The sequence below is a fragment of the Pyrus communis genome, chromosome 6 (genome assembly GCF_963583255.1).
Source record: "Pyrus communis chromosome 6, drPyrComm1.1, whole genome shotgun sequence".
NCBI classification, from domain to species: Eukaryota; Viridiplantae; Streptophyta; class Magnoliopsida; order Rosales; family Rosaceae; genus Pyrus; species Pyrus communis.
The window spans coordinates 23,450,217-23,477,024 of record NC_084808.1 but is presented as its reverse complement, the minus strand read 5'-3'; the positions used below and the strand labels follow the sequence as shown (position 1 = coordinate 23,477,024).

General features: G+C 38.3%; 4 protein-coding genes across 7 annotated transcripts; 3 read left to right on the top strand and 1 right to left on the bottom strand.

Annotated features, from left to right (window-relative positions):
* Window positions 1-388: 388 nt before the first annotated feature.
* LOC137736776 (uncharacterized) lies at window positions 389-2,417 on the top strand. 2 transcript variants are annotated; one of them, XR_011068794.1, is made up of 4 exons: window positions 389-857; window positions 1,282-1,511; window positions 1,806-2,198; window positions 2,300-2,417. XR_011068794.1 is itself a non-coding variant. In XM_068476043.1 (3 exons), the coding sequence occupies exons 1-3, from the start codon at window positions 476-478 to the stop codon at window positions 2,082-2,084; spliced, it is 891 nt and encodes a 296-aa protein (XP_068332144.1). In that variant the 5' UTR covers window positions 389-475; the 3' UTR covers window positions 2,085-2,417. The 2 variants fall into 2 exon arrangements, 1 of the variants encoding a protein (XP_068332144.1); XM_068476043.1 differs by having other exon boundaries at window positions 1,806-2,417.
* An 815-nt stretch (window positions 2,418-3,232) lies between these two features.
* Window positions 3,233-8,163, top strand: LOC137736775 (hydroxymethylglutaryl-CoA lyase, mitochondrial). Of its 3 annotated transcripts, none has more exons than XM_068476042.1 (8): window positions 3,233-3,351; window positions 3,465-3,680; window positions 3,779-3,970; window positions 4,295-4,375; window positions 4,462-4,625; window positions 5,257-5,393; window positions 6,770-6,885; window positions 7,364-8,163. In XM_068476042.1, exons 2-8 carry the CDS (start codon window positions 3,567-3,569, stop codon window positions 7,610-7,612), a joined length of 1,053 nt encoding a protein of 350 aa, XP_068332143.1. In that variant the 5' UTR covers window positions 3,233-3,351; window positions 3,465-3,566; the 3' UTR covers window positions 7,613-8,163. The 3 variants fall into 3 exon arrangements, with proteins under 3 accessions (XP_068332143.1, XP_068332142.1, XP_068332141.1); XM_068476041.1 differs by having other exon boundaries at window positions 3,776-3,970; XM_068476040.1 differs by having other exon boundaries at window positions 3,773-3,970.
* Window positions 8,164-15,790: 7,627 nt separating this feature from the next.
* LOC137738382 (uncharacterized) lies at window positions 15,791-16,543 on the bottom strand. Its single transcript, XM_068478017.1, has 3 exons — window positions 16,420-16,543; window positions 16,198-16,286; window positions 15,791-16,106 (listed from the first exon to the last, which is right to left on the bottom strand). Exons 1-3 carry the CDS (start codon window positions 16,450-16,452, stop codon window positions 15,950-15,952), a joined length of 279 nt encoding a protein of 92 aa, XP_068334118.1. The 5' UTR covers window positions 16,453-16,543; the 3' UTR covers window positions 15,791-15,949.
* Window positions 16,544-23,728: 7,185 nt separating this feature from the next.
* Window positions 23,729-26,601, top strand: LOC137737966 (glyceraldehyde-3-phosphate dehydrogenase 2, cytosolic). The gene is made up of 11 exons (XM_068477560.1): window positions 23,729-23,827; window positions 23,981-24,016; window positions 24,116-24,216; window positions 24,332-24,447; window positions 24,568-24,667; window positions 25,067-25,213; window positions 25,306-25,366; window positions 25,464-25,561; window positions 25,672-25,814; window positions 25,930-26,013; window positions 26,201-26,601. The coding sequence occupies exons 1-11, from the start codon at window positions 23,824-23,826 to the stop codon at window positions 26,334-26,336; spliced, it is 1,026 nt and encodes a 341-aa protein (XP_068333661.1). The 5' UTR covers window positions 23,729-23,823; the 3' UTR covers window positions 26,337-26,601.
* Window positions 26,602-26,808: the final 207 nt, after the last annotated feature.

The following is a 26,808-nucleotide window of genomic DNA, read 5'->3' as shown; positions in this document are numbered from 1 at the left end:
AAAATTAAAAAAAAAAGTTTAAACATAGACCATTGAGTGAACCAACGGCCCGTTTAAATCGGATCACACGATAAAAAGTAGAGTCGTTAGGCTCATGTTTGCATGGCAAGAAGTGGGCAGCAAGCCCACGTGGGTATGTTGGGTAACTCGCTGGGCTTGGCAACAAGTGGGCATCATGTAGTAAATGACCATTTATTGTTACGTATCTTATTTAATTTTGTGGGTTATTTTTGTTTAATTTATTTAATGAAACGGCTAAAATTGAATAATAAAAAGTGTGGGAAAATAGTTCGCTGGTGCCCATGCATTAAAGTGTTACTGTTCTTAATAAAAATATCTTGACAAACATGTGGGTGTGAGGCTACACTTGCACATGTGGAATTGTGGATATCAAGAGTTGGCAGTAACACTTGCACATGCGTGTCTTCTTCACATATATGATTCAGATCTGAAAGTTGAGTGTCCATTATCAAATATGGAGAATTCTCATCAAGTGTCGGACCACCTGGAGCCGTGGCGCCACCTCCACGGTAAGGTCGTCATGGTCACCGGCGCTTCCTCTGGCCTCGGCCGCGACGTTTGCTTAGACTTGGCTAAAGCCGGATGCAGAATCGTAGCCGCCGCTCGCCGCATCGACCGACTTCAGTCCATCTGCGATCAAATCAACCAGCTCTCCATCACGGCTCCGTCTTTTTCTTCTTCTGCTGCTGCTGATAATATTCCTGGAGGAGGCCCGCGGGCCGTGGCTGTTGAGCTGGATGTCAGCGCCGACAGCCCAGCTATTGAGAAGTCTGTGAACAAGGCTTGGGACGCGTTTGGGCGCATCGATGCCCTTGTTAACAATGCCGGTATTAGAGGTTGGTTTGGTTGGCTTCCCTGCCTTTATATGTTGTTTGTTTTGAATTTAAGCTGCATATAGGCTCTTAGAATTCATTCCATGCTAAATTCGTAGAGTTTGGACTCAAGAGGAAAACAAACGAGCATTCGTTGGTTTATGTATGTTAGTTTCACTTTAGAATAATCCAAATTGCTTGTTTGATTGTTTTAGTTCATGAACTAAAATGAACTTACCAATGACAATGCTGACTACTGAATTGAACACGACCCCCAGTAGAGACTGGTACGATTCAATTCAACACTTTGTTCGTTCGGGTTTGATTATCATTTTGTGAAAGTTAAATATGATGTTCTTTTCATTAGTAGCACAAGTCTCAATTTTCTATGAGCGTATATGTCAGTAATGGTGTATCATAGATGCTTACTACCATCTGTGTTTCTTAGGTACGGTGAAGACTGCATTGGAATTGTCTGAGGAGGAATGGAATAATGTCTTCAGGACAAATTTAACGGGTTCCTGGTTGGTGTCAAAGTTTGTTGCTATACGCATGCGAGATGCTGATCAGGGAGGATCAATCGTCAATATATCTTCCATTGCTGGTCTTAATCGTGGATATTTGCCTGGAGCTACAGCATACAATTGTTCAAAGGCTGGCATAAACACCTTATCAAAGGTATTATCTCTAACATGCTCATAGGGAAAATCGTATTAACCGCGTAAGTTAAGGGCATTCTATGTTTGTTACTTTTGGCCTGGAAATGAAATATAAGATTTTATCCTCAACTTTGTCATAGCACCGGCACTACCTTTTGCTTATTCTCTCGTTGTTTTCTGTTTCCCTCGTAAGTTTCACTATTTGTATTTCGTTTCGAGAATTTCTTAAGGATTATGTTGTGTAGTTCTCTGCACATCGTAGTGTGGGTGACGGCTTTGATGGAACTATACTGAATCTTATTATTTTAACCAGACTATGGCTATGGAGTTGGGGGTGCACAATATCAGGGTGAACGCAATATCACCTGGACTTTTCAAGTCGGAAATCACGGAGGGTCTTATGCAAAAAGAATGGCTACACAATGTGGCTATGAAAACTGTCCCTTTACGAACATTTGGGACTTCGGATCCAGCACTGACATCGCTGGTTAGATATTTGCTACACGACTCTTCTGAATATGTGTCTGGCAACGTTTACATTGTTGATGCAGGAAACAGCTTGCCAGGAGTTCCTATTTACTCTTCCCTCTGAAGTTTCATGTGGATTTGTATTCATGAGGAACCGAAAAGAGTAGAGAAATAAATAAACGTACGATGAATACGTATGGAAGCCCCTCGCAAGTTCAAGATTTATGAATAATACAAGGTCTGGCGGAATTCATTTTGTCAGATTTTTATGTGCATTGAGATCATGTATGACATTGTTGCAAAACAGATTTTCAGTTTTAATTTTCAATTTTTCGTCAGACGTGAAGAAGAGTGAAGGATGGTGGACAGATGTGGAAGAAATGTATACTACGAAATGGTACACTGCATCAAAACTAAAAATAAAAATTGAGAATTTGGCTATGGTTATATGCTGTAATGACATCCAATGACCATATCTACAACTGTCTATGGTATGATTATATTAAGGGAGTTTTAACGAAAAATCCACAGTACTGTTTATTTTAATGAGAAACCACATTTTTACGTTAAAAAGTCAATCTTGGTACTATTCACTTTACCCTTTATTTTATTATTATCATTAAAATTCAAAATTTTCAGATTCTTTTTATTAATTTTTCTTTATATTAAGTATTTCAATGTCCCGTAGTCAGTTCCCTGCAGATTCCACCAAATATACACATTTGGAGCAAAATAAGGCAGGATTTCCTTTCGATTTATGTGCTTGCTTAGCTTACAGTCTTTAATGAAACAAACCAAAACAAACTCGCCACAGAAAATTGTCCCTAGATTGTAATAAGTTAGATGGCAAGCTATCCTTGTCCAATACTCATCACAATTTTGGCCTACAAAATGCCAAATCTCCTGCCCTGTAAATGTAATCCGTTGCATACGTCCATGAATTTTGGACGCTGGATTGTAGTCATGGGTTGATAGCTGTTTACGGGGCGGAAGTGACGAGACATAGAGCACCAAAGGGGCAAGAGTGAGTGAATTTGCACAAATTTACTTGGGTAGTGCTATCTACACACCCTTTTTACTTCTCACACATTTCATTCAATTTTTTGTTATCAGAACAAATGAATTGAAAATTAATAAGAAAAATACTAATAAAGATGATTGGGAGGTAATAATAGGTTTCTGAATAACACTATCTATTTGGTTTTGTCCTTTTGGTCAAATAGGAAGCAAGCCGTATAGTTTTACCGTATTACCCTCTTGACCCTCCCTACCGTTATCTCCTCCTCCACTAACCTTGTCCTGTGCTCGCGCGCACAAATTACACAATACAAGATCAATCTCGTACCGGCGACGGCGACTGTGCCCGTCCCCGGAAAACTGTCGTCATTGAGGTTAGCGGCTATCAATTCAATTTTAATATCAATATATCAATTCGCTGGGAAATTTTAGGAGTAATATTATTATTTTTGTAAATATCATTAACATGGTTTGATCAAAATGTTAGGGTTTGTGGATTAAGATTGGGATTGAGATTGAGATTGAGTTTGCATTTGCGATTGCGATTGTGATTGCGATTGAGAGTGGTGGCTGCCTGCCTGCAAGTGCAATGTTTGGTTTGCATAAGTTGTCAAGACAAATGAGGAATGTGAAGGGAACACTAGCAGGATTCGGTGGGGGGAAATTTGAGGCTTCCTATTTGTCAAGTCGTAATTTCAGCACTGTAATGCCTCTATCTCCGTCTCTTTTCCATATGATTCAACAATTACACCCATCTCTTAATTCGTTCTTTGTCGTAATTAATTTGTACGATCCCAGCAGCAGCAGCATCGGGTTTTAAAAGACATTCCGGAATGTGTAAAGATTGTAGAAGTTGGTCCGAGGGATGGACTGCAGAATGAGAAGCACATTGTTCCTACCGCTGTCAAGGTTCAATTGATTCAAATGCTTGTTTCTTCTGGCTTGCCTGTTGTCGAGCCTACAAGTTTTGTCTCCCCAAAATGGGTTCCTCAGGTTAACTTTCGACATTTTGTCTATGCTTCCATCAATTCACATTATGTAGCATATTCAATTATACATTGGACAAATGTTGTTCTTCTGTGGTTGTTTCGCGTCTGCCGCTTCTGAGCAATCAATCAGTTCTTTGTTTTCTAATGCTTTCTCTTTGTTTTTTTTCTTGTTTGATACGGTTTGTGTAGTTCTGTTGCGCCCCCTTGAAACCCTAACAAGTTTTCATTTGTCAAAGGAATCTGTGAAGCATCTTTAAAATTATTCTTCATTGGCTATGGGTTTTCATGGCTGACTTTCTTCCCTGTCTTGCTCATCTTTCAATTTCAGCTGGCAGATGCAAAAGATGTAATGGCCGCTATTCGGAATATTGAAGGTGCTAGATTTCCCGTACTAACCCCTAATCTTAAAGTAAGCATTTTCTAGTGAAAAGGATACCATTATAAACTGATAACAAGATACGTTACTAATTCATATCGTGATCTAGCTTCTTATAGGGATTTGAGACAGCTGTTGCTGCTGGTGCAAAGGAAGTTGCCATATTTGCCTCAGCTTCTGAATCTTTCTCAAAATCAAATATAAATTGCAGTATTGAAGATAGTCTCGTTCGATATAGTGATGTTTCTATTGCTGCCAGAAAGCTTTCAATTCCTGTTCGTGGGTATATATTCTAACTCCTTTGGTAGTTGGGGGAAAGGGGTTTGGGTTCTTCTCACTCCCACTGGAACTAAATTACTTTCTTTTTAATAATATTTTTATACGAAGCTATTTAATTTCTATTATCTTTTGGTATGCTTATATTAAATTAATAATAAACAGTTTCAAATATGAATGGGGTAGTCTTTATATTCTTTTTCTTTCAAGTATCATTTTAAGGGACTATTTGAAGAAGAGATTTCTAGTATTAAGAAGCAGACTATTTCATTTATTTATTTATTCTTCTCCGGGGACCTCTTGTTCACACAATTTCTTGTGATTCTTAGAGTTGGCCAATGACGATTTTTATCTCTAACCCCTTCAGTCATCGCCACCTACATTGCCTCCAAATTTTTTCTGTGCTTGATTTTCACTGCCTGATCCAAAAGTATAAACTCCCAATGTTCATGATATTCTTTCTCCTTTTCTTTCTCAGTATTGTCTATAATATCAAATTGTTACACATTGCTTATGTTTGTGGGGACAACTTTTGAATTTCAAATGGTGACGTTTTTAATTTATGGACACTGCTTATGGATCAAACAGAAGTAAAATTATATAGTTTCTGAGCAATATTCCAATATATTGCCTTTCAGATATATATCGTGTGTTGTGGGGTGTCCGGTGGAAGGAAAGATATCCCCATCACAAGTAGCATATGTGGCGAAAGAACTTTATGACATGGGTTGCTCAGAAATTTCTCTTGGTGATACAATTGGTGTCGGTACTCCAGGTCATTTTCGTGCCACCTTTTTTCTTGTTGATTTAGTTGGTTGTCATGCCTTTGCTCTTGTTGAACTTATTCTCAGACACTATTTGATATTGAATGCAATTAGACCTTCATATTGTAGCTTACAATCACTTGGTTGAATTTAAAAGTGCACAATGTTGCATCTATCCAACTCCATGAGCAACTCTTCAAACTAGACTAGCAAAAGCATCTGATATACTTTATAATGTAGAAAATACAAATATGCTCAAGATGCCGCCACACTGTGACGACTGCTAGTTTCTTTAACCAGATTGATAAAAGATTCATTAATTTGTGTGTCGGACTTGAATATTTTCAAGTTAAGGATAGGCACAGCCCGACAATTGACTGTGCATTGTATTTAGCTTCTATTCGAACATGTACCTGTGGTCCTTTAGTATTTCCTTATGCCATCCTAAATACTCTCTTAGCATATTGATCAAAATGGGAGAAAAAAAGAAACTTTCTAAACTTTCATGCTATGTGGATTTTCCAGCCAGTGATCGGGCGTTGTTGACTTTGGGAAAATTAATTTTTCTTGGGCTAGTTTCATTTAGGTAAAAACCCTATTCTCAATACTAGGAACCAATCAGATTAATATTTTTCTTATTGGTTTTTGGACAAAGTTTAAAAGGCAAACTAGAAGTTCAAGATCAAAAGTCGCACAAAATGTGCACCCTGAGGCTCGGGTCGTGGAGTGCCGTTCACTTCTTGACGAGACTCATTTTAGCATTTATTCCATATAGCATACACTATTTGGCTGAGGTGTATTCGTCCAGGATTATGCTTTCTGGGATAAACTAACACTTTGAAAGCATAAAATAATACTTCCCCAAAAGATGTCTAAAGGTCCTAACTGTAAAAACTTCAGAAACTCTCTTTGTAAGTCCAATGATTGTGATGGTAGTTTGCATTGTTATCTTAATGATGCGGGGGAAGAGACTAGAATGAGTGAAGTAGATTTGTTCTTTTCCTAATTTCTTTTTTATTATACTTGTTTCGTTTCTATTTAAGTTTGATGGTTTGGTTGAATTGCTTGTTTTACGGTTGAATGACAATTATATATGTTTAACTAATATTATTCTTATAATTTTAAAAAGTGTCTCATCCGCTTTTATGTTTTAAAATTAGGCCAAAAGTAATTAAACATAGAACACCACTGTTTAGACATAGTACGTTGAATATGGTTACTGCATTTCCAATTAAGAAAAATAGAACATAGAATTGTGACCAAAACTAAATTTCCTAATTTTGTTTAGTTAGTTCTCTGCTTGTATATACATGATTGAGCTACCATAAACCGTAAGGTTAACCATGTATTTTGTGTGTTAACTTCTATGGGTTTTTTCCCTCTCCAGGTACTGTCATTCCAATGCTTGAAGCTGTTATTGACGTGGTCCCAACTGATAAGCTTGCTGTCCATTTTCACGACACTTATGGGCAAGCTCTTTCAAACATACTAGCTTCACTCCAGGTAATCCAGATTGCTTTTGAATTTAGCAGGAAATTTTATAATATGTAGGTCGTTGTAATTTTTAATATGATTTGAGCAGACAAAATTAAAGTGTTAGTCTTCAGGCTAATTGTGTTTGTCTTGAAATTTTTGACCCCGATTAACCCTATCAATAAACAGTTCTTGTTTGAAAGGTTTTCAGAATTCATGCAGGAAAGTGCAAAGACTTAATTAGTAGGTGTAGCAAAGTGTATTCCTTAATAATAGATATTGAAAACCTAAAAGGCAAGTACGACAAAGTACATTTGGCACTTATTAAGGGACAAGGAGGGTACTTAATACGCCCTTGCCAACTCAATGGTCTGAGAGGACTAGTTTGGAGCGCTAGCAGTTCTTGTGGGACTATACTTTTAGAATTCCGACGAATCTTAATATTTAGGATAATAGAATTGCATGCAATAAAAAGGGTAATATAATTGCAATGACATTGTATTGGCAGATAGGAATCAGCACAGTGGATTCTTCAGTATCAGGTCTGGGGGGTTGTCCGTATGCTAAGGGAGCTTCCGGAAATGTTGCCACGGAAGATGTTGTGTACATGCTTAATGGACTTGGAGTGAAGACCAATGTAGATCTTAAAAAGCTCATGTTGGCTGGGGACTATATCAGTAAGCACTTGGGGCGCTCATCTGGTTCAAAGACGGCAGTTGCCTTGAGTAAAGTTGCAGCTCCTGCCTCAAAGCTATGAGGTACCACCAATATTGTGTAAGTCTATGTGTTTCGCCCCAAATTTACTTGATACCTGAAATAAAGAGGGGGAGTCACTTTAAGTTGTTTTGGTGGTGTGCGATGTATTGATACAAGTACATTTGTGCAATTGAAATGTGAGGTGAATCAAATTAGAGAATTGAAGAGGACTAGATGGAGACTAGGGGCCTCTTTGGTGGCTTGGTTGGGATAAATTGTGACCAATTAAAATGGACTTGAGTCTAGTCCGTTGTTTGTTGGGTCTAAATATGAGATGGATAGGATTGGACATGATGGGTTATAAATCTAAAATAGAGTGGGTTACCAAACTTATCCATATAAGTGAATTACAAGTTCTGTCTTACAAGTCTCTGTTATCTCTTAAGGCTCAATCTCATCCAACCCACCAAACTGGCCATTAAGGACTCCCAAAAAGTGACAATGGTTGTTTTTAAGTGATCTTCACACTCTTTTTTTGCTTATGTACATTCATATTCACTATTTATATTTGGCATTTGGATTGTTAAGTCAAAGAGGAATGGAGAGAGAAATAAAGAAATAAACAAGGGTTTGCAAATTGAAACAATATCCATTACTTTGAATTAACACTGAAAAGCTTACACTAGAACTCCAGGAACTCAACAATATCAGTGTTTGAGTTGATACAAGCCAACAATTGGGATCATAGAGAAATTTTATTTGAACCCAACAATTTTATTTCTACATTATTATTTTTTAAAGAATTTATATTCCAATTTGCTCTAAGTAAAAAATGGGTGGTAAGATAAAATTATTGAAATTACCAACCAGCAAATGGATGGGTCGTCGGAATAGGTGGATGGGGATTGTGCCTTGGACGACGTCGGGAGGAGTATCCAGAGTTGGATTGGGTTTGACGTAAAATAAAGAGGGGTTATATGATGTTGCTGTTGAAAGCAGCGTCCACTCCTCGTCGAGTCGCGGGTCACGAACTTTATCTCTCTCAATTTTTGATCGTTTGTTGTGACCATAAAGGATGATAGAAAGGCAGTTTTGTATATGGTGCTCACTGACCTCTCTCTCACCCAAAGAACTTTAATTTTTGATCGTATAGGTTCCTATTTTTATCAGTGAATTATGGGTTGCCTTCTTTAAGCAGCAAAACACCACTCTTTGCAAGAGCTCAGCATATCGCCCACAATCCGATGGGCAAACAGGAGGGCCAAATCGCACCCTGGAACACTACTTGCGCAGCTTTGTGATGGACAAACTGCGTGACTAGATTCAGTGTTCAAAACACTGTCCAAAACTGGCCCCTCGCTACCATGGTCCCTTCCAGGTCCTGGCTCATGTTGGGTAGGTTGCTTACACATTGGACCTTCCTCCTCAGTCCCGCATTCATCCTACCTTTCACGTGTCTTTGCTCAAACCCAAGATTACTACTCATACTGTGTCATCTCCAACTCTGCCTCCAGTATCCTCTGATGGTACCTTCATATGGTCCCTTGAACAACGGGGTATGATCAAAGTGTGCCAATCGCACGGTCACTCATTGGTTAATCAAATGGGAAGGCCTTCCAAAGCATGACGCGAAATGGAAGGATGCAAATTCTATATCAACGAACAGTAACTGCCTTTTGTATCTCCACCCCTACACTGAATAGCCATGGCAATAGGCAATAAAATATTAGTATTTTTTATTTTACAAAATAATTTTATTTGTAATTTCAGATAAGATTTTTAATTGTTCTCGTTGCGCCACGTGTCATTATCCAAGAAGACAATTTTTTATGATAGATTTCGATAAGATATTTATCCAATGCCCTCGTGCCACGTGTCATTACCTTTTCAGAATCGTTGAGGAATCACATCGCACCATGTGTCACAATCTAAAGAAAATCTTTGAGGATAGATTTCGATTAGAATTTTAACGAATGACGGCATGCCACGTGATATTATCTACAACCTAATCCTTTCTTTTTCCTCCATATAACCCACCATCTAGAACCATAAATCACACACTAAAATCAAAATCTCTATCATTATTCATAGTTTCTGCTTCCTTCTTACAATGTCTTATTCTTCAAGGATGTTGTGGGAAATCAAGGAGCAAGAGAAAGAATTGTTTAAGCAAGGGGAAGAAATGTTCAATCTCTAAGTGGCCCAAAATGAGATGGAAGAGGATGAGGATGAGGAGTGTAGAAGGAGAGATGATGAAGCAAGAAGCCAAAGAGCCTCACATTCACGTCGAGTCATCCAAGTTGTGGCTCAGATTTGCAGGCCCAGCCGTTCTGCAAACCTTGATAGAAGCAGGCAACGACGAGGTATGGATCTCTTACACGATTATTTTGTCTGTAACAGTGCATTCCCTGATACGTACTTTAGACGTCGTTTTAGAATAAAACGACATTTGTTCAACGAAATCATGATTGCTGTTTGCAACTATGATTCTTACTTTGTGCAAAAGAATGATGTTTTTGGTGTTATGGGTCTCATTCCTGAGCAAAAAATTACTGCTACCTTTGGATGCTTGCATATGGAGCATCTGCAGACCAAGTGGATGAGATAACGAGGATGGGGAAATCAACCATTCTTGAGTCCCTGATGAGGTTTTGCTCCGCAATCTAATCTTTCTACACTGCAGAGTACCTCTGGAAACCTACTAAGATGAACTTGCAAAAGCTTCTAAAGAAGGTCGAGATGCGAGGTTTTTCTAGGATAATTGGAAGCATCGACTGTATGCACTGGACCTGGAAAAACTGTCCAAGTGCATGACAAGGAGCTTATGGGGACAAAAAATAAGCAAAAAGTATCATTTTAGAGGAGGTGGCATCATTTGATACATGGATTTGGCACACTTTTTTTGGTGTTTCGGGGCTCAGAATGACCTCAATGTCCTTACCCAATCCTCAGTGTTCAACGATGTCCTGCAAAGCATCAAGGGTCACGTACAGGGTTAACAAACATAAATACCACAGGCCATACTACCTAGCAGACGACATTTACTCAAGGTGGTCATCGTTTGTCAAAACAATGCCACGTTCACGAAGTGCAAAGGAAAAACACTTTGTAAGCTGCCAATAGGGGTGTAGGAAGAATGTGGAGCGTTGTTTTGGTATCTTTCAAGCTCGTTGGACGATTGTCATGGATGCTGCCAGAATGTTTGATTTAGAGTCGCTTCAATCCATCATGATGACGTGCATCATTCTTCACAACATGATTGTGGAAGAAGAGTACGATTATGATGTCATTGATGAATATGAGCCAGACACGATGAACAATTCCAGAACACAAATATATTGTGCTCATGACGCCACTGAAGAACCCATACAACATGAACCATTACAAAGGGATGGACGTTACAATGAAAGGCTCATTCAACGATATACTATGATTTAAGACCCATATATGCACAATGCTTGGCAAATTGACTTGACAGAGCACCAGTCAGAATTAAAACAAGGTCAAGATACTTAAGTTCATTTAGTGTGTTTGTTTTTTATTTGGTGTGTGTATTTAATTTTATTTGGTGTGTTTTTAAGTTCATTTAGTGAGTTTTTTTTTTTTTGGTGTGTTTGTAATTTTATTTGGTATGTTTATGTAATTTATTTGGTGTTTTATGTCCTTTGAATAAAGATTCTCTTAGTTTAAATAAATTACCAAATTAAATAAATATACTCTTAGTTTAAATAAAGTACTAAATTCAATAAATTGGAAACAACATAAAATACTCTATTCAATAAATAAGAAATTACAACCCAAAGTGATTGGAAAATTATGGGCTCTGATTAAAAACAAATTCCCTAGTCCCTCATGAATGGAAAATCATCACCTAACCAATTTGTGGTGCTAGGATCATCTCCTTTTATGGTGCTAGGACCATCTCCTCTTACTTTCCCTTGCATGCCTCCTTCACACCACATCTGCTTTCTCCGAATTCCAAAAATATCTAGAATTCGGTGAATTCCCCTCTAAAGGCTCCTTCATAATGTCATGATCTTGTTGAGCCCTTCTTTATTCTTTAATCTCTTCCCTTTCTTGCCTAAGTAGCTATCTTTCTCTCTCATTAACTTGAAATAATCTCTCAGCAGCTATAGATTTTGCCTCATCTCTAGCCTTATCAGCCTCAAATTTAGCATTTCCCGCGCCAAAGTCAATTCACCTTGGCGAGCAGGTTCTTCCATATATTTTGCATAATCATTCGGGCGATAACTCAAGTTAGGGAATCAAGGTTTCATCAAGATCTAAACGTAATTAAAAGACTGAACCACATGATTGAGAATCATGTATAATGGTGACGTCGTTAATCTCAAGGTTGCTTCTATGGATAACATATAGATATCCACTATATAGGTCTACTACTCATCCATTGTTGAAATGACTTCAAAAGAGGTATCATCACTGATGACACGTTTGATTGGCTCTAGTGCAAGTGTGAGATTGTTGAAAATGTACCCTAAACCCAAGCATATGATGATACTTTACGGACATTTCACATATTAAACTAAACTAGTTTTGTGAAACCCCGTCCTTAATCTATCGTATTTTGTACTATCAGATTTATGAAATTACCATTGTATCCTTGAGTTGACTTTCGTTGACCGTCTCGTCAAAACACGGAGTCTAATTTTAATTAAATTATTTACATCGTACTCATCGCCACTAATGTATAGGTAGGCTTTTAGAAACCCTTGGGATGTGTTTTAAGGTTAGATCGAAACTTGTTTTAAGTTGTACAATGTGTTAAACGTAGAAAGTAACTTAGAGTAGCTTTTCCCAATTTTCCGACGAGCACTGCCACTTTTGAGACATTTTCTAGCCAAACCACGGCGAGTTAGCCGTCGTGCAAGGTACCATTCTCTTCATCTCGTTGAGATCTATGATTTTCGTTTTTGAATCACTTGATGTGGTTGAGTATCAAAGAAGTTATGAGCATTGGAAGTTCTACCTAAAAACCGGCCAACTCATGGCCTAAAACCGGGTTGACCCAACCCGATAACCCTAAACCGATCCAAACCTAACTGCTACCCGGTCCAACCTAGAGTTTTAGCCCACTAAGCCAAGTCCAAACCCAAACCTTTGGCCCAACCCAAAACCCAAATCCGACCTGACTTGATCGGATCCCAGAATCCCAGTTAGCGCGAGGGTCCGCATGTGGGCGTGCATGGGTGCATGTCTTGGCCGACGCATGGAGCACATGCGCCTCCACCAGAGGTATTGTGCTCTTTTACCATCCACGGTAGCGCTGGTGACTTTCTCGACCAACTTTCTGGCGACCCAACTGCGCGTGGCTGTCCAGACTGCCGCCCTGTGGTGGTGCGTGGGGGTACCCGAGGTCCCCTCTTATGTTTTGACGTCCTGAATCCGTTTATGACGTCCGTTTTCCGAAATTCAATCATTATGGTAGAGTTCTATTAATTGGACCCTTTATGTGCTTAGGTGCGTCTATTAGCGGCGTTTCCATCCTTCCTATTTCGCACAGTTCTTCGACGACAGAGTATTTGTGAGTGGACCCCTTCCAAATTGCTTGTTTTAATTGCTAGAAATGCATACATGAAAAACATGATTTTATGAATACGTTTTATGAAACGTTTATGAGAAAATTGGATTCATGCTTTATGAAATATCATGCTTCATTGGATTTATGCTTATTGAGATATTCATGAATATGACTTAAGATATGATGTTGAGCTATTGAGATCCGTTGAGATATATACACATATTTTGGAAATATTATGTTCATGATTTTATGTGCTTACTTAGTGGTTATCCATACTATGAGCCCAAGTGCGATTGATACATATATTTGGTTTCGGTTTGGTGATTAAAAAAGTATGAATTGTTTTAGGCACGTACAAGGAGCTGATTGCAGATCCTAATGGTGAACTTGTGAGGCAAATGACAGCACATACAAAATCTCTACAGCAAGTGATCGGACTTGTCCGCAAGATTCTTTAGAACACACTACTTCTTGCCGTAATACAAACAGAACTGCTAAAATATTACACGTAGAAATAGTGGAAGAAGTTTCGATTAACGACAATGTTGTTAATAAGAATAGCCGAGAAGAGGAAGAAGAAGCTCACACAGGACGAGTAAGTGGAGTGTGTATTCGACCTTCGTGACTTGCGCATATGGAGGCACACTTATTCCTATTATCTTGCTCTGTCAAGTTCTCTTCCAGGGGCTTGAAATGGTAAGAAACTACTGGATTGTTTGGGCGTCAAAGAAGGAAAATGGAATTACCATAGAAGAGATGATCTGGTTTTTTGCTTTGTTATCGGGAGGGAGGGAGGGAGCTGTGTCTTCATCTTGGCAAGGGCTGTTATAACTTCAGCCGTCACCATTGAAACTTCCCAGCGTCTCTTGCATGGGTGGTGAGTTCAGTTTTCTGAGCGCCTACGGTGTTTTTCGATTCCACTCCTTCTAGTCGAATCCTCAATAGGGTAAGTAAGATATTCCCTAGTTCAACGTTAGATTTTGTTAAACTGTTTCGTTGAATTATAAATCAAATTCTAAGAGTACTCCAAAACTTGGCTTTTCTTGTTGCTTACATAAACTTATGAATATTACAGTCTTTGACTGATCAAAGCACAGTGGACACGGATATTCCATTCAGATTAGCACTCATCCAGCTAAAAGGTTCCGTCATCCTTATGTCTGTAGTGGCCTGGCAAGTCATCCTCCTTTTCCTTGTCGTCTTTGCGCTCTCCGTGTGGTACATGGTAAACAAGAAGAGAACCTTAGTTCGTTCCACACTTAAAATTGCAATGCATAATCTTGTTTCTTGATTAAAATTAAACGCATAAGTACTTTGCTTTGCTTTTTTTCCCCAGATGTACTGCATTAGCACTGCCAGAGAATTATCCAGGATGGTTGCAATTCAAAAGGCTCCAATACTGCATCAATTTTCTGAATCAATCACGGGGGCTGCAACTATTCGTTGTTAAAATCAAGAACAAGATCGCTTCATGAAGAAAGTAAGAAGCGTGATTGATGATTTTTCAGGAGTAGCCTTTCACAATTATGCAACCACGAAATGGCTCTCTCTGCGAATGAACTTTCTCTTCAACTTAGCCTTTTTCATAGTCCTCATCGTCTTGGTGCCCTTGCCTGCATCCGCCATTTATCCCAGTAAGCCCCCTTGTGTCCCCTATGTTTTACTAAACCAAGATTTAAGAGGAAATGTTATTAATTCATTCAATCTGATTGGGATTAATGCTTTTGAATCTCAGGTTTGGCAAGATTGGCTGCATCTTATTGCTTTAACCTCATCGTCCTTCAGGCTTGGTTATCTGGAATCTATGCAATGTCGAAAACTCAATGATATCAGTTGAGAGAATTCTTGAATTCACAAGAATACCAAGTGAGGCACCGCTTGTGATTGAAGGTTCTAGGCCAAATGCTGGTTGGCCAACTGAAGGAAAAATCGAACTTCAGAACCTGCAAGTTCTGTATCACCCAGCTCTCCCAATGGTGATCAAAGGGGTCACCTGCACCTTCCCGGGAAATATGAAAGTCGGTGTTGTGGGAAGGACAGGAAGTGGAAAGTCTACTTTGATTCAAGCACTGTTCCGAATAATAAAACCGTCAGGAGAGAAGATTCTCATTGACAGATTAGACATTTCAAAATTGGGTTGCAAGACTTAAGGTCAAGTTTGGGCATAATCCCACAAGATTCAACCTTATTTCAATGAACTGTGAGGACTAATCTGGATTCCCTGGAGCAGCATTCGTGTCACAAAATATTTGGAATCTCGCCAAGAATGCTACATAGTAAGCTTGACTTGCTAGAACCAACAGCACCGGAAACACTTGAAGTGGAATAAGCCAAAAACTCCGTGACTGGACGAGAAGAACTCCCCGATTGCTTCTACGTCCACGCTGATTAAATTTATGATATTTCCATTGCTTGGGCAGGCTAGAACTAAGAACCAAACCTAGTTCATCAACTGTATGGTCTTTTCATTAACTTTTGCTCCTGAATTTTGCCTATTGGGAAGCGATTGTTGTAAAAACTCGAGTTCAGTGTTAAGATAAGATTACGGCATTTTATCTAATGTTGATTAGTGGGGTATCCCAATCCAACTCTACTATTAGTCTTAACTTCATTGATTTGTATGTAAGTTCAATTCATATTACTGCTATGGTTTTGTTTCTTAGCCCACAAGCAAAGTAGGAAATTAATTTTAGACCTGAGTTGAATAATATGAACTTTATTGAGAAACAAGATCATACACACACCAACAACTTGGCAGCTCGCAGTGCATAGAATTCGTCTCATAAACCCTTTTACCAAACAAATTTTGTGTCCTACGTTCTCCAATCCCGGCAAGGTCTATGAATCGCATCATTCGATTCACTTTGGAATCTTTGGATCTGAGAAGTATTTGTTGATAGATGGCATGATCTGGGGGCCTTTGCTTCGGACATATTTCCGGAGTCCATGTTCTGCATATCTCTCACCCTCTGCATGGTTCTCTAGCACCCCTGCAGTTCTGTTCTGCTTGGTAACCCTGAAACATACATAACGAGATTAATCAACACCATCGAATAATTATTTGTAATCGTTTCTATTCGTGCATACGGGCAAATGGGTCTACGTACCTGACTTCAGGGTTGGTGGTGATGTTCCTAACAAGCTGCATGCCGCAAATGCCAACAGCTACACCAACTGCAGCAAATAGAGGGAACACCTATGCATCCAGGCCAACAAAAAAAATATTTCACGTATATGAGTGCCACATTAATTAGTTAGGGTTCTAAGCAACCAATATTCTGACCTTTAAGAAACATATAAGAAGTCGAGAATCGAAATAATTCCAGTACCTCGGGTCTTATCCATCTGGAGGAGGAAGCCATCGTAAAGCTGTTGAGAGAAACGAAGAAGAAGAGAAGAGAAGATGATTGAACAACTGTTCCCTTCTCTTTCTTGGAGGTGGCGTGAGAGACAAGGCAGAACAACCTGAGTTTTTTTTCACAACTATGAGCTCTATATTTATAGCACCCACTAATTACCCATTTTTAGATTCCAAAGAAAAAGCACAGCCTTGACCTATTTTTATCCAAATTCCGATTAATTCTAAATTTTCGGTTCAAAGTTTGTGGCCTTCCCTGAGGAACTATTTGACTAAGTTTCTGTTTGGGTCCTCACCATATTTACAAGTTAATTGAGCCCCACATTTTGGCCCAATGGGTCTATGGAAGTTCTTTCGTACATGTCTATTCAACGAAATTTTTTTCGCCTGGGCTCGTTTGGAAGTGTTTTTAAAATGACTGATAACGGTTTAACATAAAATATTTTTGGATTTTAAAATGAACTTGAAGTGCTTCTTACAATAAGCACCAGTTATGTGCTTTTTGCGAGAAATACTTTAAGTGTTTTCTAGGATTAACTTGCATTTTAACTAAGAATTGGTTTCAAAAACATTTTTATGAAAAGTGCTTTCTGCCATTCTGGACCAGTTATGTGCTTCTTGCATATGGATAATCATGAGAATGAACTCTTGAGTAACATAATACGATAGAAGTCTAACAATTTGATTCCTCGCGCTTATATATTACATGAGCTATTCATGTGCGTAAAAGAAGTACATCCGTTCTAACCAATGTGACTATACCCAAGTGTGCCATAATATTGTCATAACAATGCTCAAGTACAAGTAGCACCGTAATCGGGCCCAGAATTGGATTGTATCCCCTTTTTAAATTTTGGACTGGGTCAGAGCCCAAAACAACTAAAAAGACTACCTAGCTGAAGGTATATCATCCCTTGCCCTTGCCTAAGGCATGATGCATCCAACAAAGAAGTCACTCGTCGTCACATTATCCGTCTTGACCACAAATCGAGACCCACCTTCATGTTCATTGTTGTCATTTCTTTACCTTGGACCACGCCTTTTGGTTTGATTGAGTTTCCAACTCTCGTATGCTATTGAGTCACTTTATTATATATAACAACACTCAATACCATAGACTCATAATCCAAGTCGTTGAGAATTTTGCTATCAAATTAGGGTTTATCTATCCCTCCATCCGTTCAAACATCATGAGCTGGGCAACTGGAGCTATAAGCACGATTTGGTCAATTAGGAACAAAGCAAACCAAAATTTATATAATTTGAGAAAAGTACAAAGCAAACTATCAAGGTCCAACATTTCCAGCTAACTCTGTGTTATATTCCTATTGTTTTTCTCGCTTTCTCTCTTGCTCCGTCGGCTGCAAATTTTAATACAATTTCTGGCATCTGCCTTTGACTTTATTCAATTGTTCCCTTCCCAGCTTCCTTCAAATAGTTCATCGATCATTGGGCGATACATAATATTCTTAGTTTTTTATTTTTTTTGGCATAGAACTTAGCAGATCTCAACAAGTTTTTAAACAAAGCCACTGACAAGATTGGATCACTGTCTTGTCCCTGTTCTATGTCATCATGCACGTCTGATATAATTTGTAACAAATTGATTGATTATTTTTTAGCATGATTAAGTTTTGGATCGCTTGTATAAGGGCTAAGAGTGTTTTTCGACAATCAAAAGTGTTTTTAACCAAAATAAATATTCTTTAGTGAAGCCATATTATGTTTATGTTTATGAAGAACTTTCAAATGTTTTTCCAGAAGTACTTGCATTTAAAAAAAAAAAAATTAACTTTTCTACAAAAGCAATAATGAACATATTAAGATTGCAAAAATAGTCACAAACAAGCTCTGAGTGTGTGTTCAATTTTGTAACAAATTCATTGAGTTTTTTAAGCATGATTAAGTTTTGGATTGCTTGTATAAGAGTATTTTTTGACAATCAAAAGTAATTTTAACTATAATAAGAAGAACAAACTTAAAACTGACTTCTAAGTCGGATAAGTATTCTTTAGAGAATCTATGCTTATGAAGAACCTTCAAATGCTTTTTCAGAAGCACTAGATTTTTTTTTTTATTCAACTTTTTAGCAAAACACAGTTATTAGCATATTGAGTTTGCAAAAATAGTCACAAACAGCTCTAAGTGTGTGTTGAGTTAGAGTAGGGTAATGTTTTTATGTTAATTAATGTTTAAAATAGATTAATTTTTTTTTACAATTGATAAGATAATCTACATCTGACACACCCCGACCGAGATCAGGGCATGTTGGCCGTCACGTGGAAGTGACGTAACCATGTGCACAGTGCGGAAGCTAATAAAATATTAATAATAAAAGTACGAACAAATAAAAACCCAGCTAAACACAACGTAAGAACATACATGTGCAAGCGTAAGTGTGAAAACAAAGTTCAGAGCACAAAGACCTAATGCAGTCCGGGAGAAACAACACTACATAAATACACCCAAAGGTGGTCCTATACTGGTAATAATCTGTCAGATATGCCGGGAAAAATCCTCTGGGGAGCTACCAAAAGTGTTAGCCAACTAGAACCTGGAGGGGCGCAAAACAGAAAGCGTGAGTGGGCAAAAACAAAGCTTTTCAAAAACCATTTCATAAACAAAGTTCTAAACTCTCACCGTAAAACCTGTATACTTCCCAGAAAATAGGATATACATATATATAAATCATGCTCGGAAATATGTCATGTCAAATGCCTCTAAATAGAATGCAAGTGCTCAGGAAATGTCAAATCAATGCCATGAATCTGTCAGCCGGAGTCACCTAACGTGACCTGTACGGCTGAATCTAGAGCTCAAATCTCCATCTCACTAACTATACCTGCACACGAGTCGGAACCACCTAAAGTGGTCTGTACGACAGGACTGGGTGTAATATAAGTACGCTCAAGTGCTACGATCACGTAAAGGCTGGGCGAATAATCGCAGGTCACCTACGAGTCGGAACCACCTAAAGTGGTATGTACGATAGGACTGTGTACCTAACTTGGATCCAAGATGAGCGTGTGGTGTGGGAGGTGAACATCACGTGAAGGACTGTGCCCAACTCTGGGCGGGAGCACTAACACCGGGGGTGCAGGTTATGAGCTCTCTATGCATCTCAAATCACTACTGAACATAAACATAAACCATAACTTACCTATGCGTCTACAGCACCAAACATATATACATATGCGACTAATAATGCATAAATAAATGGCACACAATATGCATGGCATATAAACGTATAAACGTTTCATTTCACTTTATGGGAAAAACATAAGTATATAGGTATATACGGAAAACCAAAAGCCCACTCACTGGTATGTAGAAGGGTCGTAACCCCCTTGCCTCGAGTGACCGTGCTCGTCCTCGGGATAAGTCTCACCTATATGCGAAACAACTATAAAAACGTTAATTTTAAAACACATAACCAACCTTACGAAATAACTTCTCATACAATGCTCAAATGGGGTGTATGAATACACCAACGTGATCTACTCAACCTCAAGAACATCCCCATATTTTTAGAAAAAATTTCCGACGCCACACGCGCCGCCCACGCGCAGGCACATGCCTGGCACACTGACGGCGTCAGTTAACGCCGTAAAGAATATTCCGTTAAATCTAACTGATGTCGTTAACGCCGTTAGGAATATTCCATCCAAACTGACGGAATATTCCGTCATCTTCTCCGGCCAAACTCCGGCGCTGGAAAACCGGGAAAATTTTAAAGCTTGATATCTTCTTCGTTTTTCAACCAAATTTCACAAAATTGGTACCAAAATGAAGCTTACAACAAGAGGAACAAATCCATACCACTTTCAAGCACTAAAACCCACGGAATCTCGTCGGGAAAACACCACCAACTCCGGCCAAACTTGTAACTCACGATCTCGACGTCCAAAACCTTCAAACGAACCACCCCAAGCCTCCTAAGGACCTCACCAAGCTTCCTACAAGCTTGAAATTCCCAAAAACACAAGAATTAACGTGTGCATGAACAGTGACCAAATCGGGGGATTCCGAGTTCGACGTGAAAACGAAGGTATCCTTACCTGAAATGGGTATGGTTGAACTCCTAAGGACCTCACAAGCAAGAATATGTAATTTGTTTCCTCGATCTGTGAAGCTTTGAATGGTTTTGGGTGTGTTCGTACATATGGGGATAGGAATGGGAGAGAGAGAGGGAAAGGGACAGTGATACGGGACAGGGAAATGGGTGAGGGAGTGTGGGAGTGTGTGTGTGTGTGGTCCAAAATCAGCCAATCAAAACCCAAAAACGACCACACAACGAAAAAAAACCATGCTAGGGGCAAAACCGTCATTTCATCCCTACGGTACGAAAAGTCCGGAACGGGCGGTCACAACACTAGTTCATCTAAATTATGAAAATTCTTAATAGAGTTTCGAATACAAAAACAAATACGCTTAACAAACTAAACTACAAGTTACTTACTGATTAATTACTTAGCCATTACTCTTGAGCCTCTCATTTCATTTCATGGTTGACTTTTGTTATTGAAAATGTTTACCTACCAATCGGTCGTCAATCGACGCCTCTACCTGGTTGTTGGTGATGTTTCATGCACGCCTAGCTATATATTTAGGTATTTTATTTTCTGTGTTGAAAGACTCTGATTGAATTTGAAACTTAATATTATTTTTAGCAAGAATAATTTGATAGCACGATTGTGGCAGAGCATTGCCCATGCAGGAGGAATGATGTCAAACTTTTACCCAACAAATTTTTTAAAATTTATAAAAGTCAGAATATATAGGTCGAAGTCCAAATCCACTTTATATAAATGTACTATAATCACCAGAGTAATCCATCATTTACTCGTAAATTTTTTATTACCTTTTTTTTCTTTCCAATCTATCATTTAGAATGATACTTATGTTCTAGTGGATAGAGTATTTGGTTTCTCTCCATCCATCGTGGGCTCGGAATTCTCTTATTCCCTTAATTATTGTAATAGTCAATTAAAATAAAGAATTGTTTAGTCAACCTGATGTATAAAATAAATCAATGATTATGATAAAAATTAACATTATCACGATGATTCAATTATTGAGTCATCATCATTTTTCTGATAGAGACGAACATTTAAATTGAGTTGTGAATAAGAAAATAAACAATTATGATTATGATATTGAGACAGTAAAAATACATATTGTCTCGTATATAAATTATTCCAACTTTGGAATGGATGATTGCGCATACTGTTTATAATACTAGTAGTTATTTGATAAAGTTTAAAGGTCAATTCGCAATGGTTGTGAGTGAGTTGATGCATCATCATCCATGGGTAAGGCATGACAACAACAATCTTTCAAAATTCTCTTGTGGAGTTTGCTTTGCAGCAGAATTGTGCCTTTTAGAGTGTGTTCCAAGTTCCAACTTCGACATCAACTTCAATAAAGTTACCATGAGGTGACTCAATGGTTGAGACGAATTTCAGATTTATATTTCACATAACATATCGTGAGTTCAATTTTTGGTGCTCGTGAATTACACGATGATGATCATGAAGAGACTAAAGTGCTTATGTGAGTTTTTCTAAGATTCGAAAAAGTATACTATTGTAGCGAAGCCTTCAGATATTTGCTTTTCTTGAAAAAAAAAAAAAAAACCATCAACTTTGATAGCATTGTTAAATCAATTTCACAAGGTGTTATATTTGTTATTATTTAATTGGTTACTTGCTTTATTTGATTTGTTAATTGCTAGAGGAAAATTTGTTTTTGCTACGTCTAATCAAATAGTTAAATATTTGCCAAGTTGTCATAAAAAATACATTATTGCTTGGGTAGTGTTATTAATACACACATTTTACTTCTTATATACCTTATTAATTTTAAACCGTTAAATCGAATAAATAAAAGAATATGCCGTTTGAAGCCCTTCTAAAACATGCATATGGGAGTTGAACCACCACAAATTTAGTGGGCTCCATCTTAGTGCAAACTTATAGACAAATAAAAGTTTGGCGTCCATTGTTATGAAATTAGCCCACTTAACAACTCCTAAAGAAAAACCACACAAATTCAATCACTCCACACTCCACAAATAATAAGGTTCAAAACTACTTTTAAAATAATTGAAAATATTTTTTTGTAAAAGTGATTTTGAAATCAATTTTTAGTAAAAATTCGAATGGTTTTTGGAAAAACATTTAAAGTGTTTCATGCAAGAAACACAATATGGTGCTTCTTCCAAAAACACTTTAAGTCTTTTTGGAACCCAAAAACAATTTCACTAAATACATTTTGAGTTATTTTAAATGTATTTTCAAATAAGCTCATAGACATGCATTTGTTTGAATTGCCAACAAAATGCATTAGAAGGTTGAGATTAAGTAAATTAAAGAGAGTTTTAACGAAAAACTTGCGGTACTGTTCATTTTAACGAAAAGTCACATTTTTACACTAAAAAATCAATCATTTTACTATTCACTTTACCCTTTATTTGTCCTTATCATTAAAACTCAAAATTTTCAAACCCTTTTCATTAATTTTTCTTAAATTTAAAGGCAATTACTTAAAATGACATGTGAACATCATATTCCTCGCAATAAAACCGTAAAAAAAAAGTTGGAAAAACCATAGAACTATCTAGAACATCGGCAAGTTGTATTTACCCTAGATCAATTTTGACCGGTAATCCTAAAAGCTCAAGTTCACATGAGCTCGTTCTCACGCCACTCTTTACGGATCAGATCCTCTTATGACCTTTATAAAACTGAGTCTGCTGAGCAGAAAATTATAATAGTGGAAATTTAATCCAACGGTTACAATTATTATAATTTTAGAGGATCTTATTTTTATAGCAATTGGATCAAATTTCAACGACTACGATTGCCTGCTCAACAAATTCAGTTTTTAAAAATCAGAAGAGGATCCTGAACCACTCTTTCCAATTGGACTTTTCACTTATCAAGCCCAATTCAATTTCGCCACGTCATCTTGTACACCGCATCGTGGTCCGCATATTCCAAGAAAAAGAAAAGCGTGGACCCCACCCTCACGCGCGTAACGTGCACCCGGACCACCTTGCTCACCACGCACTTCCCATGAATGCGAAATCTCCAAAGCGGATTCGGCGCGTGACCTAACGGCGGGAGAGCGGAAATCCAGCGGCTAATAGTAAATCAGCGGCTAATACAAAGCCCTAAACGTAATCAACGGCTGCAAAGCGACTCTTTTGTCAAATAAAAACCGCTGCACGTGATCAGGACCACCCAGTGGACCCCTTCGCCCTATATGTACTCTCTCAGAACTCTCACTCTCTCACACTACCTCCTAAAACCCTCAAATCAAATTTCTTATCTGCCCCTCTCTCTAGACTATATTTTCTCTCTCTACAATCATCATGGGTATTGATTTATTGACCTCGATTCTCAATTATTGATTTCAATTTCGCCATTTTTGCTGCAGATCTTGTGTTTTTTTATTTTTCGTTGATTTTTCTGTAATTTTTTTTGTGTTTTTCTGACCATTTGTGTGTTGTTCTTGTTTGTATCAATCAGCAACATCTGGCAAGAAGATCAAGATCGGAATCAACGGTGATGATCAGATCCATAGCTCCTTGAGTTTTGATTTTTGGTTTGTTCATTTGTGATTTGATCTGTGAATTGATTGAGATTTGAATTGAAATGGTTTAGGATTCGGAAGAATCGGACGATTGGTTGCTAGGGTCGCTCTTCAGAGGAATGATGTTGAACTTGTCGCTGTCAACGATCCCTTCATCACCACCGACTACATGGTGAGTTATTTACTTGGAAGTTTTTTGTGTTATTTTGTAGGGTTTTCAGAATTAGGGTTTTGGGTTTTTGGTTTCGGATTTGATTAGTGATTTGTGTGATTGTTTTTGTGTTTAGACCTACATGTTCAAGTACGACACAGTCCATGGTCCATGGAAGCACCATGAGCTCAAGGTCAAGGACTCCAAGACCCTTCTCTTCGGTGAGAAGCCCGTCACCGTTTTCGGGATCAGGTACAATTTGCTGCTTACTCTCAGTTATTGAACTTAGCATAGAATCCACTTTGTTGTTTTTTTGTGCTATGTTTGATTTGTTTCATAGATTTCAATGCTTAATTGCTCGATCTCTTACAGGAACCCAGAGGAGATCCCATGGGGTGAGTCCGGTGCTGACTTCGTTGTTGAGTCTACCGGTGTTTTCACTGACAAGGAGAAAGCCGCTGCCCACATCAAGGTTTACTCTCTTTCCATTAGTTTTATGATATTATTGCTCTGATCCGTACGGCATGCTTTGATTTAAGAAAATAGCATGTGAAATTTATGGTGGTTTATCATGATTGTCCATATTGTGATTGCGCTTCTTGTATCTGTGTTAGGCATTTGGAATTCACTAAGTACTTTTTTGGTTATTTGGGCTTACTTCTTGTTGTAGCCTATATAGTGATTATGATTTCGTTAATAGATCTTACATAAGATGCAGGCATTTGGAATTTTTTAGTTGTTACTTCTGAAGTAACATTTGTTTGATCTGTTGTAGCCTCTATGATGATCTTGTCTATGTATGCGGAGTTCACATGGTTTTAGATGTTTACTTTTAAGTTGTCGTGCTGAATTGTTTGGTTTTCGTATCCAGGGAGGTGCAAAGAAGGTTATCATCTCTGCCCCCAGCAAGGATGCTCCCATGTTCGTTGTTGGTGTGAACGAGAAGGAATACAAGCCAGACATCCACATTCTTTCCAATGCTAGTTGCACCACCAACTGCCTTGCTCCCCTTGCCAAGGTTTGAGTCTGTTTGTTGTTCTGGGTGCTTACTGCTTTCAGCACTAGTGAATGTTTGTGATTTACCTTGTTTTTCTTTTCAATTGTTCATAGGTTATCAACGACAGGTTCGGAATTGTTGAGGGTCTCATGACCACAGTGCATTCCATCACTGGTGAGCTTTGACTCTTGAGTTTTGAAGCTGTAGGTTTTTTTTATAACATGAATTGAATTTGAAACTAACCTAAGTTTATGTTTACCTTCTTACTCAGCCACCCAAAAGACCGTTGATGGTCCATCACAGAAGGACTGGAGAGGTGGACGGGCTGCTTCCTTCAACATCATTCCTAGCAGCACTGGAGCTGCCAAGGTAATTGGTGAATTTTGATTAACAATGCTCTTTACTATTGACCGTCTCTTTTAAGGTGTCTTGCAATGCTATCTGGACTAATGTGTTTGTATGTTGTGTGTTTTATGAAGGCTGTCGGAAAGGTGCTCCCAGCACTTAACGGAAAATTGACCGGAATGGCTTTCCGTGTGCCCACTGTTGATGTTTCAGTTGTTGACCTTACTGTCAGGCTTGAGAAGCCTGCAAGCTATGACCAGATCAAGGCTGCTATCAAGTAAGCTTTGCCCTGTTCTTCTATATGTTTGGTATCCTTTATCAGGATGTTGCTGTTTAAATAACCATGACGTTGTTGTGGTGCTATTTTTTATCTGGGATTCTGTCATGAACAGAGAGGAGTCTGAGGGCAAGCTGAAGGGTATCTTGGGATACACCGAAGATGATGTTGTGTCCACTGACTTCATTGGTGACAGCAGGTAAAATATTAAATCCATTTTTGTTGAATTTGGTATTGTTATCCATTGTCAATATGTTAAAACAGTTTTGAATCGAAGTTTGCCCCATAAAAAACGTGGGATTGTTATGCTCTCCTATGTTGTTTTTGCTGATTGTTTGGTAGATACCGTGAATGTAGCCTAATTAGGTGTTTTGGTGCTCTTGCAGGTCAAGCATCTTTGACGCCAAGGCTGGAATTGCATTGAACGATAACTTTGTTAAGCTCGTCTCATGGTACGACAATGAGTGGGGTTACAGTTCCCGTGTGGTTGACTTGATCGTGCACGTAGCGTCCACCTGCTAAATCTATAATCCTTGAGGATCCAAGGCTTTTATTTTCCGAAGTGTTGAGTGTCTCTAGGCTTTTCAAGTATTATGGTTTGGAGTTCAGAATAAGAAGTGTTATCGTGCGTCCTCCCGGAGTTTTCTATTTTTTATGCTTTAGACATTGTCAGTTTTATGAGTTCCTCCTCTCCTACCCTTTTTGCTGATTAAAACGCTAATATGGCATTTTGTACTCTAGTTTTTAAAAGTTTGAATATAAAGGCAAAAATGATGGGGTTGTCGTATGGAATGTGGTTCTCTTACTTTGCTTCTACCCTCGATTCCTTGTTTGTTATTCTGCTTGCTATTATTCTCTTTTGTTAGCATAAGCATTGTGATGTTTGCCAACCCGAAGACAATTAACGGTGTTTGATTTCAAGCCTGATTCTTGTCGGGTTGGCAAACATATATTGTAGGGTAGCGGTAAGTTTATTATGCTAAGTTTAATAGAT

What these genes read in the sequence shown, in the direction of transcription:
- LOC137738382 (XM_068478017.1), bottom strand. Translation starts at nt 16,452, where the DNA reads ATGGCTTCCTCCTCCAGATGGATAAGACCCGAG. An exon ending in CCAGATGGATAAGACCCGAG is followed by an intron (nt 16,287 to 16,419) that starts GTACTGGAATTA and finishes CTGGATGCATAG; the next exon opens with GTGTTCCCTCTATTTGCTGC. An exon ending in ACCACCAACCCTGAAGTCAG is followed by an intron (nt 16,107 to 16,197) that starts GTACGTAGACCC and finishes TGTATGTTTCAG; the next exon opens with GGTTACCAAGCAGAACAGAA.
- LOC137736775 (XM_068476040.1), top strand. Translation starts at nt 3,567, where the DNA reads ATGTTTGGTTTGCATAAGTTGTCAAGACAAATGAGGAATGTGAAGGGA. An exon ending in CCCCAAAATGGGTTCCTCAG is followed by an intron (nt 3,971 to 4,294) that starts GTTAACTTTCGA and finishes TTTCAATTTCAG; the next exon opens with CTGGCAGATGCAAAAGATGT. An exon ending in ACATACTAGCTTCACTCCAG is followed by an intron (nt 6,886 to 7,363) that starts GTAATCCAGATT and finishes TTGTATTGGCAG; the next exon opens with ATAGGAATCAGCACAGTGGA.
- LOC137736776 (XM_068476043.1), top strand. Translation starts at nt 476, where the DNA reads ATGGAGAATTCTCATCAAGTGTCGGACCACCTGGAGCCGTGGCGCCAC. An exon ending in TAACAATGCCGGTATTAGAG is followed by an intron (nt 858 to 1,281) that starts GTTGGTTTGGTT and finishes TGTGTTTCTTAG; the next exon opens with GTACGGTGAAGACTGCATTG. An exon ending in GCATAAACACCTTATCAAAG is followed by an intron (nt 1,512 to 1,805) that starts GTATTATCTCTA and finishes TATTTTAACCAG; the next exon opens with ACTATGGCTATGGAGTTGGG.
- LOC137737966 (XM_068477560.1), top strand. An exon ending in GTCACCGTTTTCGGGATCAG is followed by an intron (nt 24,448 to 24,567) that starts GTACAATTTGCT and finishes GATCTCTTACAG; the next exon opens with GAACCCAGAGGAGATCCCAT. An exon ending in GACTTCATTGGTGACAGCAG is followed by an intron (nt 26,014 to 26,200) that starts GTAAAATATTAA and finishes GTGCTCTTGCAG; the next exon opens with GTCAAGCATCTTTGACGCCA.